At 43.3% G+C, this 12,189-nt stretch overlaps 2 protein-coding genes across 7 annotated transcripts in view; one reads left to right on the forward strand and one right to left on the reverse strand.

Annotated features, from left to right (window-relative positions):
* Nucleotides 1-7,957, reverse strand: part of FANK1 (fibronectin type III and ankyrin repeat domains 1) — a 135,016-nt gene extending 127,059 nt beyond the window's left edge. For both annotated transcript variants that reach the window (XM_060098418.1, XM_060098419.1), the window contains exon 1: nucleotides 7,855-7,957. In XM_060098418.1, coding sequence (XP_059954401.1) covers nucleotides 7,855-7,867 — 13 coding nt within the window. In that variant the 5' untranslated portion in view covers nucleotides 7,868-7,957. The remainder of the gene's footprint in view (nucleotides 1-7,854) is intronic.
* A 72-nt stretch (nucleotides 7,958-8,029) lies between these two features.
* Nucleotides 8,030-12,189, forward strand: part of DHX32 (DEAH-box helicase 32 (putative)) — a 54,500-nt gene continuing 50,340 nt past the window's right edge. For all 5 annotated transcript variants that reach the window (XM_060098414.1, XM_060098413.1, XM_060098415.1 and 2 more), the window contains exon 1: nucleotides 8,030-8,350. The gene's annotated coding sequence lies outside the window, so the exon portion shown is untranslated. The remainder of the gene's footprint in view (nucleotides 8,351-12,189) is intronic.

Raw genomic sequence — 12,189 nt, forward strand, 5'->3', positions numbered from 1 at the left:
ATATTTTCTCCCATTCTGAGGGTTGTCTTTTTGATAACAGCCGTTCTGACAGGTGTCAGGTGGTATCTCATTGTGGTTTTGATTCGCGTTTCCCTGATGATCAGTGATGTGGAGCACATTTTCATGTGCTCCACATCATTTCATGTGTTGATCATTTGTATATCTTCCTTGGGAAAATGTCTATTCAGGTCCGCTGTCCATTTTTTAAATGGATTGTTTGCTTTTCTGTTATTAAGTTGTATGAGTTCCTCATATATTTTGGATATCAGCCCCTCACCGACCCGATGGTTTGCAAATATTTTCTTTGCCTTAGGTTGCCTTTCCATTTTGTTGATTGTTTCTTTTTCTGTACAGAAGCTTATTAGTTTAATGTGGCCAAACTAATCACTTGCTGATTTTTGCTTCTGTTGCTTGTGCTTTTTTTTTTTTTTTTTTTTTTTTTTTTTTTTTTTTTTTGCGTTATGCGGGCCTCTCACTGCTGTGGCCTCCCCCGTTGCGGAGCACAGGCTCCGGACGCGCAGGCTCAGCGGCCATGGCTCACGGGCCCAGCCGCTCCGCGGCATATGGGATCCTCCCAGACCGGGGCACGAACCCGTATCCCCTGCATCGGCAGGTGGACTCTCAACCACTTGCGCCACCAGGGAGGCCCTGTTGCTTGTGCTTTTTAGTGTCATATCCAAGAAACCATTGCCAAGATCTATGTCAAGGAGCTCTTTCCCTATGTTTTCTTCTAGTTTTATAGTTTCAGGTCTTACACTTAAGCCCTTAATCCATTTCAAGTTAACTTCTAATGGGAGCGTTGAACATATAAATATATATCAATTACAACGTGTTAGAATAATAAAAGTAGTAACAAAATGCAGACACAGTGCCTCCAAGGGAGAAATTAACTCTGATTTGGGTTGGAGGAGGGTAAACAGGCAACATTTTTAAGAGATGGTAACGTTATAGAGATGTTTGAAAGGATGGATACATGGATGGGCAGTGAGTAGGTTCCAGGCAGAAACAAGCAGGCAAGAGAGTATGAGAATGAGAGGACCCTCCCAAGAAGGTGAGGCCAGGGAAGGGTCCCTGACAACCTGGAAGGGGGCGGGTCACAGCTAAAGGAATCTGAAAGCAAGGAATGCCTCCTCGTTTCTTTCTGCCGCTCAGGAGAGAAATGTCCCCAGAGTTCTGCAGGGTCCCAAGGATAAGCATCTCCAGTTTTGCCCCTGGCTTGCCCCAGCACTGTGAGCAGGGAAATGCACAGAACACTGGTGTGAGTTGTTTGCTTGTTAATGACTTTGCACCACCTTCTGTACTTAATGAGTCATTCAGGCCATTCTTGGGTGAGGCTTAGGCACAAAGCCCCTGCAGTAAACTGGTTGGGTTAGTTTGGTTCCTGGGCGTGTCTGGGCAGGTTCCCCAGACCAAGTAGGCTATAGTGGTGCTTCCTTTTCCTGTCAAGAGGAGGTGAAATCCAAGTTATCAGGTATAGACTTGGTCTGGAGATAATGCTGAGCTTCTGGTGAGACACAGCTGCATCTATAAAGTTGGTTTGCCCCGCCCTGCGGGCTGAGCATCCCAAGGTCAGGACTGCACTGAACTTTAGTATTTTGATGGGGATTTTAAACTACAGCTATTTAAAAGGTGTTGCTTTGAATTTTTTTTAAGTTTTAAACTTTATTTATATAAGCCTTTATTTCTTAATAATAACCTTTGAATTATAACCTAATTGATAGAACTAATATTCTTTAGAGACTAAGACTACTTGACAAAAATTGTTACACAGACATTTTTTAAAATTAGTTTACCATTTTATTAATAGATTTATTTTTATTTATTTATTTTTTTATTTATATTTTTACTTATTTATTTTTATGGCTGCGTTGGGTCTTCGTTGCCACACATGGGCTTTCCCTAGCTGCGGGCAGCGGGGGCTACTCTGTTGCAGTGCGTGGGCTTCTCATTGTGGTGGCTTCTCTTGCTGCAGAGCACAGGCTCTAGGGCATGTGGGCTTCAGTAGTTGCAGCGCACGGGTTCAGTAGTTTGGCTTGCAGGCTCTAGAGCGCAGGCTCAGTAGTTGTGGTTCACGGGCTTAGTTGCTCCGCAGCATGTGGGATCTTCCCGGACCAGGGCTCGAACCCGTGTCTCCTGCATTGGCAGGCAGACTCTCAACCACTGCGCCACCAGGGAAGCCCAAAACACCTCTTTTAAACTAGTGAAGAAGAAGGAATGCCATACTTGTAATTCACCTAACATTTATAAGCACGTGATTTAAATGAACTTTACCCAAAGTGTACTCCACAAGAGGTACTTCAATTTCACTGGAGCACAGCCCTTTCTGTTATAGAGTAAAATGGTTTTCTTTTTAAGCACACTGCAATGCTCTTAAGGAAATAAAATTAAATAAGGCACCCAGGTGTTAACAGCAGTGCCATCCATTCAATAAATGCTTGTTTGGGGCTTATTCCATGTTAAGCACTGGAGACAGAATGGCAGACAGGGCCCTCTTCTACCACCCTACATGCCGGTGGAGAAAACAGATTTTGAAAACTAACAAAAGAATTACAGATTGTGATCATAGCAGAGATAGGAATAACATAGAGAGGGGCCCAACCCTCTGTAGGGAGTCAGAGCTCACTCAGCAAGAGTGACGTTTAGGCTGAAACCAGAGGACATTGAATCAGACCTGCCAGAGCAGGATGGAGGAGCATCCCTGGTAGAGGAAGAACCTTGTGCAAAGACCTGCAGTCCTGAAAGGAGCTTGAGATGTTTAAGGGACTAAAAGACCAATATGCCTGAGGCATAATGTATCCAAGATCATGTACACGGTGGTTTGAAGAAGAAGCTAGACAAGAACCCTGGAGGGCTTTTTGATGTGACCTGTGTATTCTGAGCACAGGTGAGCACAGCTGGGGGAAAGGGCATGCAGAAATCAGCAGAGCCTCCTGTCATGGTTTAGTCAAGATGGTGGCTTGGAGTACCAGTGATTACAGCAGGGAGGGAGAGAAAGACGTACATTTGGGGTGTATTCTGAAGGTGAAATAAACACTGCCTAACACGATACACAAAAATAAACTCAAAATGGAGAAAAGACCTAAATGTAAGGCCAGACACTATAAAACTCTTAGAGAAAACATAGGCAGAACACTCTATGACATGAATCACAGCAAGATCCTTTTTGACCCACCTCTTAGAGTAATGGAAATAAAATAAACAAACGGAACCTAATGAAACTTAAAAGCTTTTGAACGCAAACAAAACCATAAACAAGATGAAAACACCCTCAGAATGGGAGAAAATATTTGCAAATGAAGCAACTGACACAGGATTAATCTCCAAAATATATAAGCAGCTCATGCAGCTCAATATCAAAAAAACAAACAACCCAATCCAAAAATGGGCAGAAGACCTAAATAGGTCTTCCTATTTCTATTCTTCCTATTTCATTTCTCCAAAGTAGACATACAGACTGCCAACAAACACATGAAAAGATGCTCAGTATCACTAATCATTAGAGAAATGCAAATCAAAACCACAATGAGGTATCACCTCACACTGGTCAGAATGGCCATCGTCAAAAAATCTACAAACAATAAATGCTGGAGAGGGTGTGGAGAAAAGGGAACCCTCTTGCACTGTTGGTGGGAATGTAAACTGATACAGCCACTATGGAGAACAGTATGGAGGTTCCTTAAAAAACTAAAAATAGAACTACCATACGACCCAGCAATCCCACTACTGGGCATATACCCTGAGAAAACCATAATTCAAAAAGACACATGCACCCCAATGTTCACTGCAGCACTATTTACAATAGCCAGGACATGGAAGCAACCTAAGTGTCCATCGACAGATGAATGGATAAAGAAGATGTGGCACATATATACAATGGAATATTACTCAGCCATAAATTGAGTTATTTGGAATAAGGTGGGTGGACCTAGAGTCTGTCCTACAGAGTGAAGTAAGTCAGAAAGAGAAAACCAAATACTGTATGCTAACGCACATATATGGAATCTAAAAAAAACGGTACTGATGAACCTAGTGGCAGGGCAGGAATAAAGATGCAGACATAGAGAATGGACTTGAGGACACAAGGGGGGAAGGGGAAGCTGGAATGAAATGAGAGAGTGGCATGGACATATATACACTACCACATGTAAAAAGGATGGCTAGTGGGAAGCAGCTGCATAGCACTGGGAGATCAGCTTGATGCTTTGTGACCACCTAGAAGGGTGGGATAGGGAGGGTGGGAGGGAGATGCAAGAGGGAGGAGATACGGGGATATATGTATATGTATAGCTGATTCACTTTTTTGTACAGCAGAAACTAACACACCATTGTAAAGCAATTATACTCCAATAAAGATATATAAAAAATAAAATAAAATAAACATGCATTCTGGTGGGTGGGGTGAGTAGGAGGGGCGGCGAGTAAAAGAGAGTAGTTAAGGATGACTCAGATTTCCAGCTGGAGTAATTGGGAAGGTGGTGAAACCCTACTCAAATATGGGGAAGACCAGTGGGAAAACCGGTTTGGAGAAAGAAGTCTTCACTCCTTTAAGGATATGCCTCAGTCTGTTAGTCATTGGAATAACTTAGAATCCCATTTAGCATTTCTTTTAAAAGGTAGGTGTGTATCTAGAAACAGCTGCCTGGCCTAAACTAGGCCCAGATTATTTTATATAGGAAGAGTTTAGGGGACAGGTGGCGATATGGCTGTAAGTGGGAGCTGGGGAGTTATCTTGAGGCTGCAATTGATATATACACACATTTTAAAATTCAGATTATGTGTTTGTTTAGGGTGATTTGGTGGACTAGGGAAGATCATGGCGGGGAGGGTTAAAGACCCCCAAAGCTACCCCTTGGCATTGTCACTCACTAAAAACTTTGGGAAGAGATAGTACTGTTGAACTTAAATATTTTCTTAAAAAAAGAAAAAGAAATTTGATGTGCATTTTCTATGTTATTTCATACATGGGCTAGCTTTCCAATAGTGTTGTTAGTTTAGGAAGAAAATAATTAAATATGTAAATGTGGAAAAAAAAAAAAGATCTAAATGTGTAAGCCAAGAGCCAAAACCATTCCGAACAGCCCAAGGTTGTGAGCTTATTTAATTTGCCCTTTCCCTGAGCAGTCATTTCTTGGATCATTGACTATCATCTGTAGAACAGTGGTAGCCCTTGTCACCCTCTGCCTAGTGCCAGAGTATGACCCAGCTGTGGGATCTGAAGAGTTTATGTTTATTGGATTTTAATGACTGAGTTAATAAAGGTCATTGCTAAAAGTAATAGAAAACGGAGTGTGTGGAAACAGAATGGATAAGAATGACTTGGGGGTTATTTCTAGTGCTTCCTTGGTGTTGTCCTTAGATATATGTTTAATCCTTAAAAACAGTTAAGAAGGAGCCTTCCTTTTAATCAAGTCACGGACGCTATACTCAACTACCCTTGTAAAATGCTATTTGAAACCCCTCAATAACAAAAGGTAGCACGCACACACCAGGCTTAAAGTATGTCAGATCACATTGGCACAACAACATATGGTGACCCTATAACTGTAACATTTGTTAATATCATAGCCATGGCATTCTCCAATACCTTTGAGAGAATAAAATAGCAACTTGAGTCTCAGGTGAAATCTGGTTGGGTATGAATCTTCAAGTTAAATGGGACCTTAAAATCATTTAATCTTGTCCTTTTAAATATTTACTAACACCCGAAATGGTGCTTATTAGGCTGTGAAAGAATTCCCTATCGTACATGGTTATTGTTTGAACTATCTAAAATTAAATTGATAACAGCATTTGACAGTATGTGAGAAAGAATAAATTTATAGTTGTGTCCCAGGCATAGATTCCTTAACAAATATTTTCCACCTTAAAATCCAATGAGATGAGATATAAATGTGTAATTCATAGCAGTAATAAATTTCTCACAGTTTTACAGAGCTTCTGGGATCTGGTTCCTATTCACTTTTCTAGTCTTGTCTCTTTTCTTTCTCCTCCCCTCCACCCCTCTGGCTTCTCTCAGTTACAGCTTTACTGATCTGTGAACTCTGAGCCTCAAACCCACACTGCTCTCTCAGATCTCAGGGCCTATACCCAAGGGATTTCCTCTGTCTGGAATCCCTTTCCCTCATTCTTTGCTGGGTCATTCTGCAAGCCTACTATTGCTTCCTGCCGGAAGCCTTCTGCCCATCTCTTTTTCCCCAATCTCAGACCCCAGGGAGGTTTCAGAAATTCTTGGGCAAGTGTCTGCTCAGTTTTCCAGGGATAACCAAAGCCAACATGGTCCTATTCATTGTGCAATCCTCCACCCTTAGGACAGTGTCTGGAGCATAATGAATACCATGAACGAGTGAGGGGATAAACAGTCTGACCACTGATGGACTTGAAAGTTATAGTTTACACATTTAAACAGTAACATAAATCTGAAGAAATAATGTTGCTGTTTTAAAAGATATATTTCACTTCGATTTATTTCTTCTCTAAAGAGAAAACACACACACCTTGGCATCAGTTTGAAATGAAACAAAAATTTCAGTATTGTTGTAAATTTCTTTCAATAAGTTAGATAAAATGTGGAATCCAGAGAGTTACAAGTGCAAGTGACAGAATACTGTATAAAAGCAACTTAAACAACTCTAACTCTCAACTTGAAGTTTTCTCCTCGGCAAGTGAGTTAAAAGAAAGGCAAACGTTTTAAAAAACCTTCTTGGAAACTTTAATAATGTCAGCATATCCCCCAGAGAATGGATTTGGTCTGAGTACTTCCATTTCTGAAATTGTGCAAGAAAAGACAACTTGGTTTTGAGAGCCAAACTGCATCCTTCTATAAAAGTTCAAGGACTTTCTAGTGTCCATCCATATAAAACACTGTTCTTATTTTAAGAACAAAAGGAGCAATAAAACATTAGCTTGGGAAAGAAGGACGGAGCACTGTCCTTCTAGAGAGGTTTGAGGAGTAGTCGTAGTCGTAGTAATAATAATAACAACAACAACAACAATCAACACAGTAAGTTAAAGCTTGTGTTAGATCTGATAACTCCAGACTGCCCACCTTTTGTCAAACAATGTGGGAAACAGAAAAAGAAATCGTAACTTTGTGTGTGTGTCCAAAGCCTACCTCGTAGAACCTCCAGCAACGAATTTAACAGTCTTGGACAAAGCTCAAAAATTATTTTCTCCTTCAAATCTCCAACTACTGGGAAGAGGACGGGATCTCTTCTAAAAAATACAAGACCGGGCCTCCCTGGTGGCGCAGTGGTTGAGAGTCCGCCTGCCGATGCAGGGGATACGGGTTCGTGCCCCGGTCTGGGAGGATCCCATATGCCGCGGAGCGGCTGGGCCCGTGAGCCGTGGCCGCTGGGCCTGCGCATCCGGAGCCTGCGCATCCGGAGCCTGTGCTCCGCAACGGGGGAGGCCACAACAGTGAGAGGCCCGCATACCACAAAAAGAAAAAAAAAAAAAAAAAATACAAGACTTAGCCTTGTTGCATGTTTAATTGCTGACATTTTAGAAGCAGATGGCTATTTACAGTTAATGAATCAAACTACCAAACAAAGTAACAACAACCATGTAATAGTAATAAGAAATGGATTTGCTTAGGGGTCATTTCAGGAAGGAACACACTGGCGGCGCTGCATCCTCCTGCCCACACTACCGAGCTCACCCGGCCCTGCGGCTCCCGGCGGACACACTTGGCAGGATTTAGCCCCCTTCTTGTCTCTCCAAGAGAAGAAAGCTCGAGGAGGAGACCGTATTTCCGTGTCAAAAGCATTAAAAGCCTGCGGAGCCGCGCGCAGGGCGCCCACACCCGTTCCGGGCAGGCCCGGCCGCCCGCCCCGGCCCTGGCCCCGGCCCCCTTACTCTGGGGCTCCATGGTCAGCTGCTCCTGGAGCCCCACGGGCCGAGTCCCCCGCGCCGCCGCCGCCGCCGCCGCAGCCCCTCCGAAAGGCTCTCCTCCTGGGCCGGCGTCTCTCCGGTTGCCCTGACAACCCGGAGGGCGGGGGAGGAGGGGCAAGAAGGACGGCGAGAGGGAGGGACCAAAAGCCGCGAGGCAACGCAGGCGGCTGCGAGGGCCCGCGCGTCGCAGGGGCACCGAGCGAGGGTGGCAGCGGGGTCGCCGGCTGAAGACTCTCTGCCCCTGAGGCCTGATCGGGCGGTCGCGCCCTCCCTGGCGGCCTTCGCGCCCCCGGCAGGGCTGGTGCCCGGGCCTTCGGCTGGGGGCCTGCTGGCCCTCCGTCGGTGACCCGAGGCGTCCGTCGGTCCGTCGGTCCGTGCATCCGGCGAGCTTGGCCTGCCCCGCGGGGAAGGGCGGCCGGGCCTGAGCCTCCCTCCCCGGACTCGGGAGCCGCCGCTGCAGGTAAAGGTCGGGCCCAGCGGCGGGAGGGGCGGGTGGGAGGCACGGGCGCACCTGTTGCGGCCGCTTGGGGCCCCTTGCCCGCCCGTGGGCCCGGGACGACCCCGCCCCGACTCGTAAAATGCTCCGGAGGAGGCAGTCTCCCCCAACCTCCCGTAGCCGCGACTCGGCGCGGGGAGAGAACCTGTGCACACCAGCCCTCCAAGCAGGGGGCCCCGGCCGCGGGGGTGGGGTTTGGGGGCTTGCACCCCGGCCCCGCCTTGGGAGGGGAGAGTTGGGTCACTCGTGTCACATTTGCGGGAAGCATGGAGCAGATGAGAGCCTCTTCTGTCGTCAGCAGTTGGCCGAGTGTGTCCCTTGTATCCTGAAACCCGGGAGAATTCCTTCGCTCCGCATTGCACTGTCATCCCAAGTGTCACATTTCAGGCGGTGGGCCCGAGTCGGATCTTTCCGGTTGAGTTAGTTTGTGTGTGTGTGTGTGTGTGTGTGTGTGTGTGTGTGTGTGTGTGTGTGTTTCAGCCCTCCCGGTTTTCGATTGAGTTTTGGCATCAGCCCGCACGTTTTGTGCCAAAACTTTATATGTATGTGAAACAAGTGTAACGTGATCCCACACCGTAATCTTTCCTAATATTTGTTTTTAAAACACTGATGCAGGTAAGGAAGCTTTGAGGGTCACCAGGGATTTTATCTGGTAGGTTGTAAAAATGCAAACCACGGGGAGAGTGCTGTAGGTTAAGAAAAACAACTGTAAGGAAGAGGGAAAAATGGAGAAGAGAGAAGGAAAGGACGAGAATGAAAGTGCAGGTGGGAGGAAAATGGCATGACTGCTTTAGCACTCATGCTGGAGATTATGGCCCCTCCATCAGTTCCTCCTGCTGCTCTAGAAGGTACTCGAGGGAAATGAAAAGAGGCCTTTTGCGGTCATGTAAGTGATTACTCATTCTTTGCCACTAGAGAGATTTCCACTCTGTAGACAAGGAACATCAAGGAGAATTACTTTTCTCTTAGAATCATTCAGAGGTTAATTGAACCTGAGAAGCATATATCCTGTGATGAAAAGGGACATTTATTATATTCCACCAAATTAGGCTTTCCCCTCCCAGACTATATGGAGACATTTTCAGATTGTCAAAGCAAGACGGTTTATGTGTGGATATCGACAAGCAGTGTGATATATACAGAATCCGTAATTCATAAGCTAAAATATTAAAGTAGTAAATTGAGGTTGGAAAGTAAGCACTTCATGGTACCTTAAATACCTGTTCCTGTTATGTAGAGACGGGGTGGATTTTTAGACAGAAAGCATCTAAGATCAACAGTACTTTGGTAGTACAGTCTTTTCAAACTCTAGTTTTCACATCATTAGCAAAATCATGAATTGGTCTTTTCATCCAAGAAACAAACATAATGGTGCTCATTAATAACATCTTAGTCAATGTGATAAGATAGTGATGAAAACTTGGCTTTTATTAGCAGGAAAAAAAAAGAGGTAGGGTTAAAATTTCCCATATAGTAAAGGATTAGGCATTTGTATTTAAAAAGAAGAATAAGCAACATTGTAGATCTTCGTGCCAAAGTAACAAGGTCTCAGGAGTTTAGTAGTTGCATGCAGATTTTAAGGTTGGAAAAATGGAGATATGCATTGGTGAATACTTTGTATTATAGATGAATGATTTTATCAGTAGTTATGAACTTGACATTGAGGAAATCTTGCACTGAAATATTTTAGGTAACAGGTGACTTGGGCAACTGAAAAGCAACATTGGATTTTAGGGGATAGTGTACCTATGGAAGAAATGACTGGTTGGGGGGGAGTAGTGGGAGGAGGGGAAGGTACAAAGATGTCTAAGGCAGGGACAGCATTCAGTTTCTCTTCCTCCAGCCCTAGTACAATGTACTTGTTAAATGTCTGTTGAATGAGTGAGAAGAGCTTTAGAGAAATCGTTCTAGATAAAGGATATGCTTTATTATTGGAGGAAATATCCTGAGATCAGAAGGTTGCTAATGTCCTAGGAGTTGAGATGAATGGTAAAGGTATTGGTTGTCCATTGGGGATTTTCTACTACTTTGTTTTCTGTTTCTTTTCACTGTCATTTTCAGGGTGTTACTGGTGGTCAAGTTAAAAACAATGAAGTCCTGATTTTTAAAAAAGTTTCCAAGCTCATCACTGGATAGAATAGTTACATTATTATTTACTTTGCTGATTGATGCTCAACTAAATGTAGCAAGCCAAAGCACTGTCACAGGGAATAGCAAGGTAGCCAGTAAGAGTAGCCTTTCTTTTTCTTATTTAAATCTCTTGTCCACATCAGAATTCAAAGTAAAAATAACTCCAGTAGGAAGTTAACATTATTTAATCCTAGTAGAATGATTTAAAAAAGAAAAAGAAGGAAAGAAAACAAAGCAAATGAATGTGTTATTTCCATTTAGCAAACTTACTATCATAGGTCAGAGGAAGTTTCTCATTTTTGTTTTTGGATTTTTGTTTGTCATTTTGCCAGAGTGAGGATACTTTCTCCTCTTTCTCTGTTACTTTCTGAAACTCATAAGGAGTTCAGTCAAAGGCAGAAAACAATTATATTTCCATCTTTGCTCTTTCCTTTCAGTCCTCCAGACCTGTCATGATCTGCACTCAAATTGTTGGACTCAAGAAATGCCCATCTCTTAGCCCTTTTAATCATTCGTAGTATAATCCAGCTACAGAGCCATGCCACCCACACCCCCAGTTCCCATCTGGGAAGTCTTCCAGGTTAGGGGACTGCCCACTGAATGTATTTCTTTTTCCTACTGGGGGTGCTACACACTTTGGCACTTATCCCTATACTATACTATACTTTCTTTTGTTTCTGAGAATATTTTTTTATTGAAATATAGTTAATTTACAATACCGTATTAGTTTCGTGTTAGTTTCAGGTATACAGCACAGTGACTCAGACATATATATATATATATATATTTTTTTTTTTTTTTTCTTCTTCATATTCTTTCCCTTACCGGTATTACAAAATATTGAGTGTAGTTTCTTGTGCTATACAATAGGTCCTTGTTGGCTATCTATTTTATATATATATATATATATATATATATATATATATATATATATATACACACACACACACACACACACGCACACACTCACTCTACTTTCGTGTAGAGTTTTTTCTCATTTTTTGTGTATGGGTCTTGGCCTCTGATTAGATTAAACATTTTAGAGCTAAGTCCATGACCTAGGCTGCTTCTGTATTCCTTTTAGCTCATGATAATTTAAGTTGAATAATAATAGAAAGAGGACAAGCCTTTAGTCAGGGATGATTGCATTAATTTCTAGTTCTGCCACCTTGGTAAAGTCAGGAGCTATTATTTCCTCATTGATAACTGGGGATAATAAAACCTGAAATGGTTGTCTAATAGTCAAGTTGTGAGACTAGAAATAAAGTAAATGTGATTATAGATATGAATGAAAATACCTTGTATATTACAAAGAATTTATTAAATGTAGAGGGCTGTTATTGATTCCAGCATACAGCAAACATTTATTGAGCATCCATAGTGTGTTAGGTGCTTCCTTGCTTCCGGAGTCGCTGTTCATAAAGGGACTAGGAAATAACCAGCTGTATTGTATGTGGGGGCAGGAGGGCTTCCTAGGCAGAGGAGGAGCTTGAGCAAAGGCAGGGAGGCATGGGAGGCCAACTCTAGGCACAAGTTCATTGTGGCTGGAGCAGAGAGAACTTACTAGAAGGGAATGGAAGGAACTGAGGCTGGAGAGGCACATGCAGGCTAAATCAGAAAGAACCTGGGAGTGAGGTTTTATCTTGAAGGCAATAAAAAGTACTTGAGTCAGT

This window comes from Mesoplodon densirostris, chromosome 1, assembly GCF_025265405.1.
Source record: "Mesoplodon densirostris isolate mMesDen1 chromosome 1, mMesDen1 primary haplotype, whole genome shotgun sequence".
Lineage (NCBI taxonomy): Eukaryota > Metazoa > Chordata > Mammalia > Artiodactyla > Ziphiidae > Mesoplodon > Mesoplodon densirostris.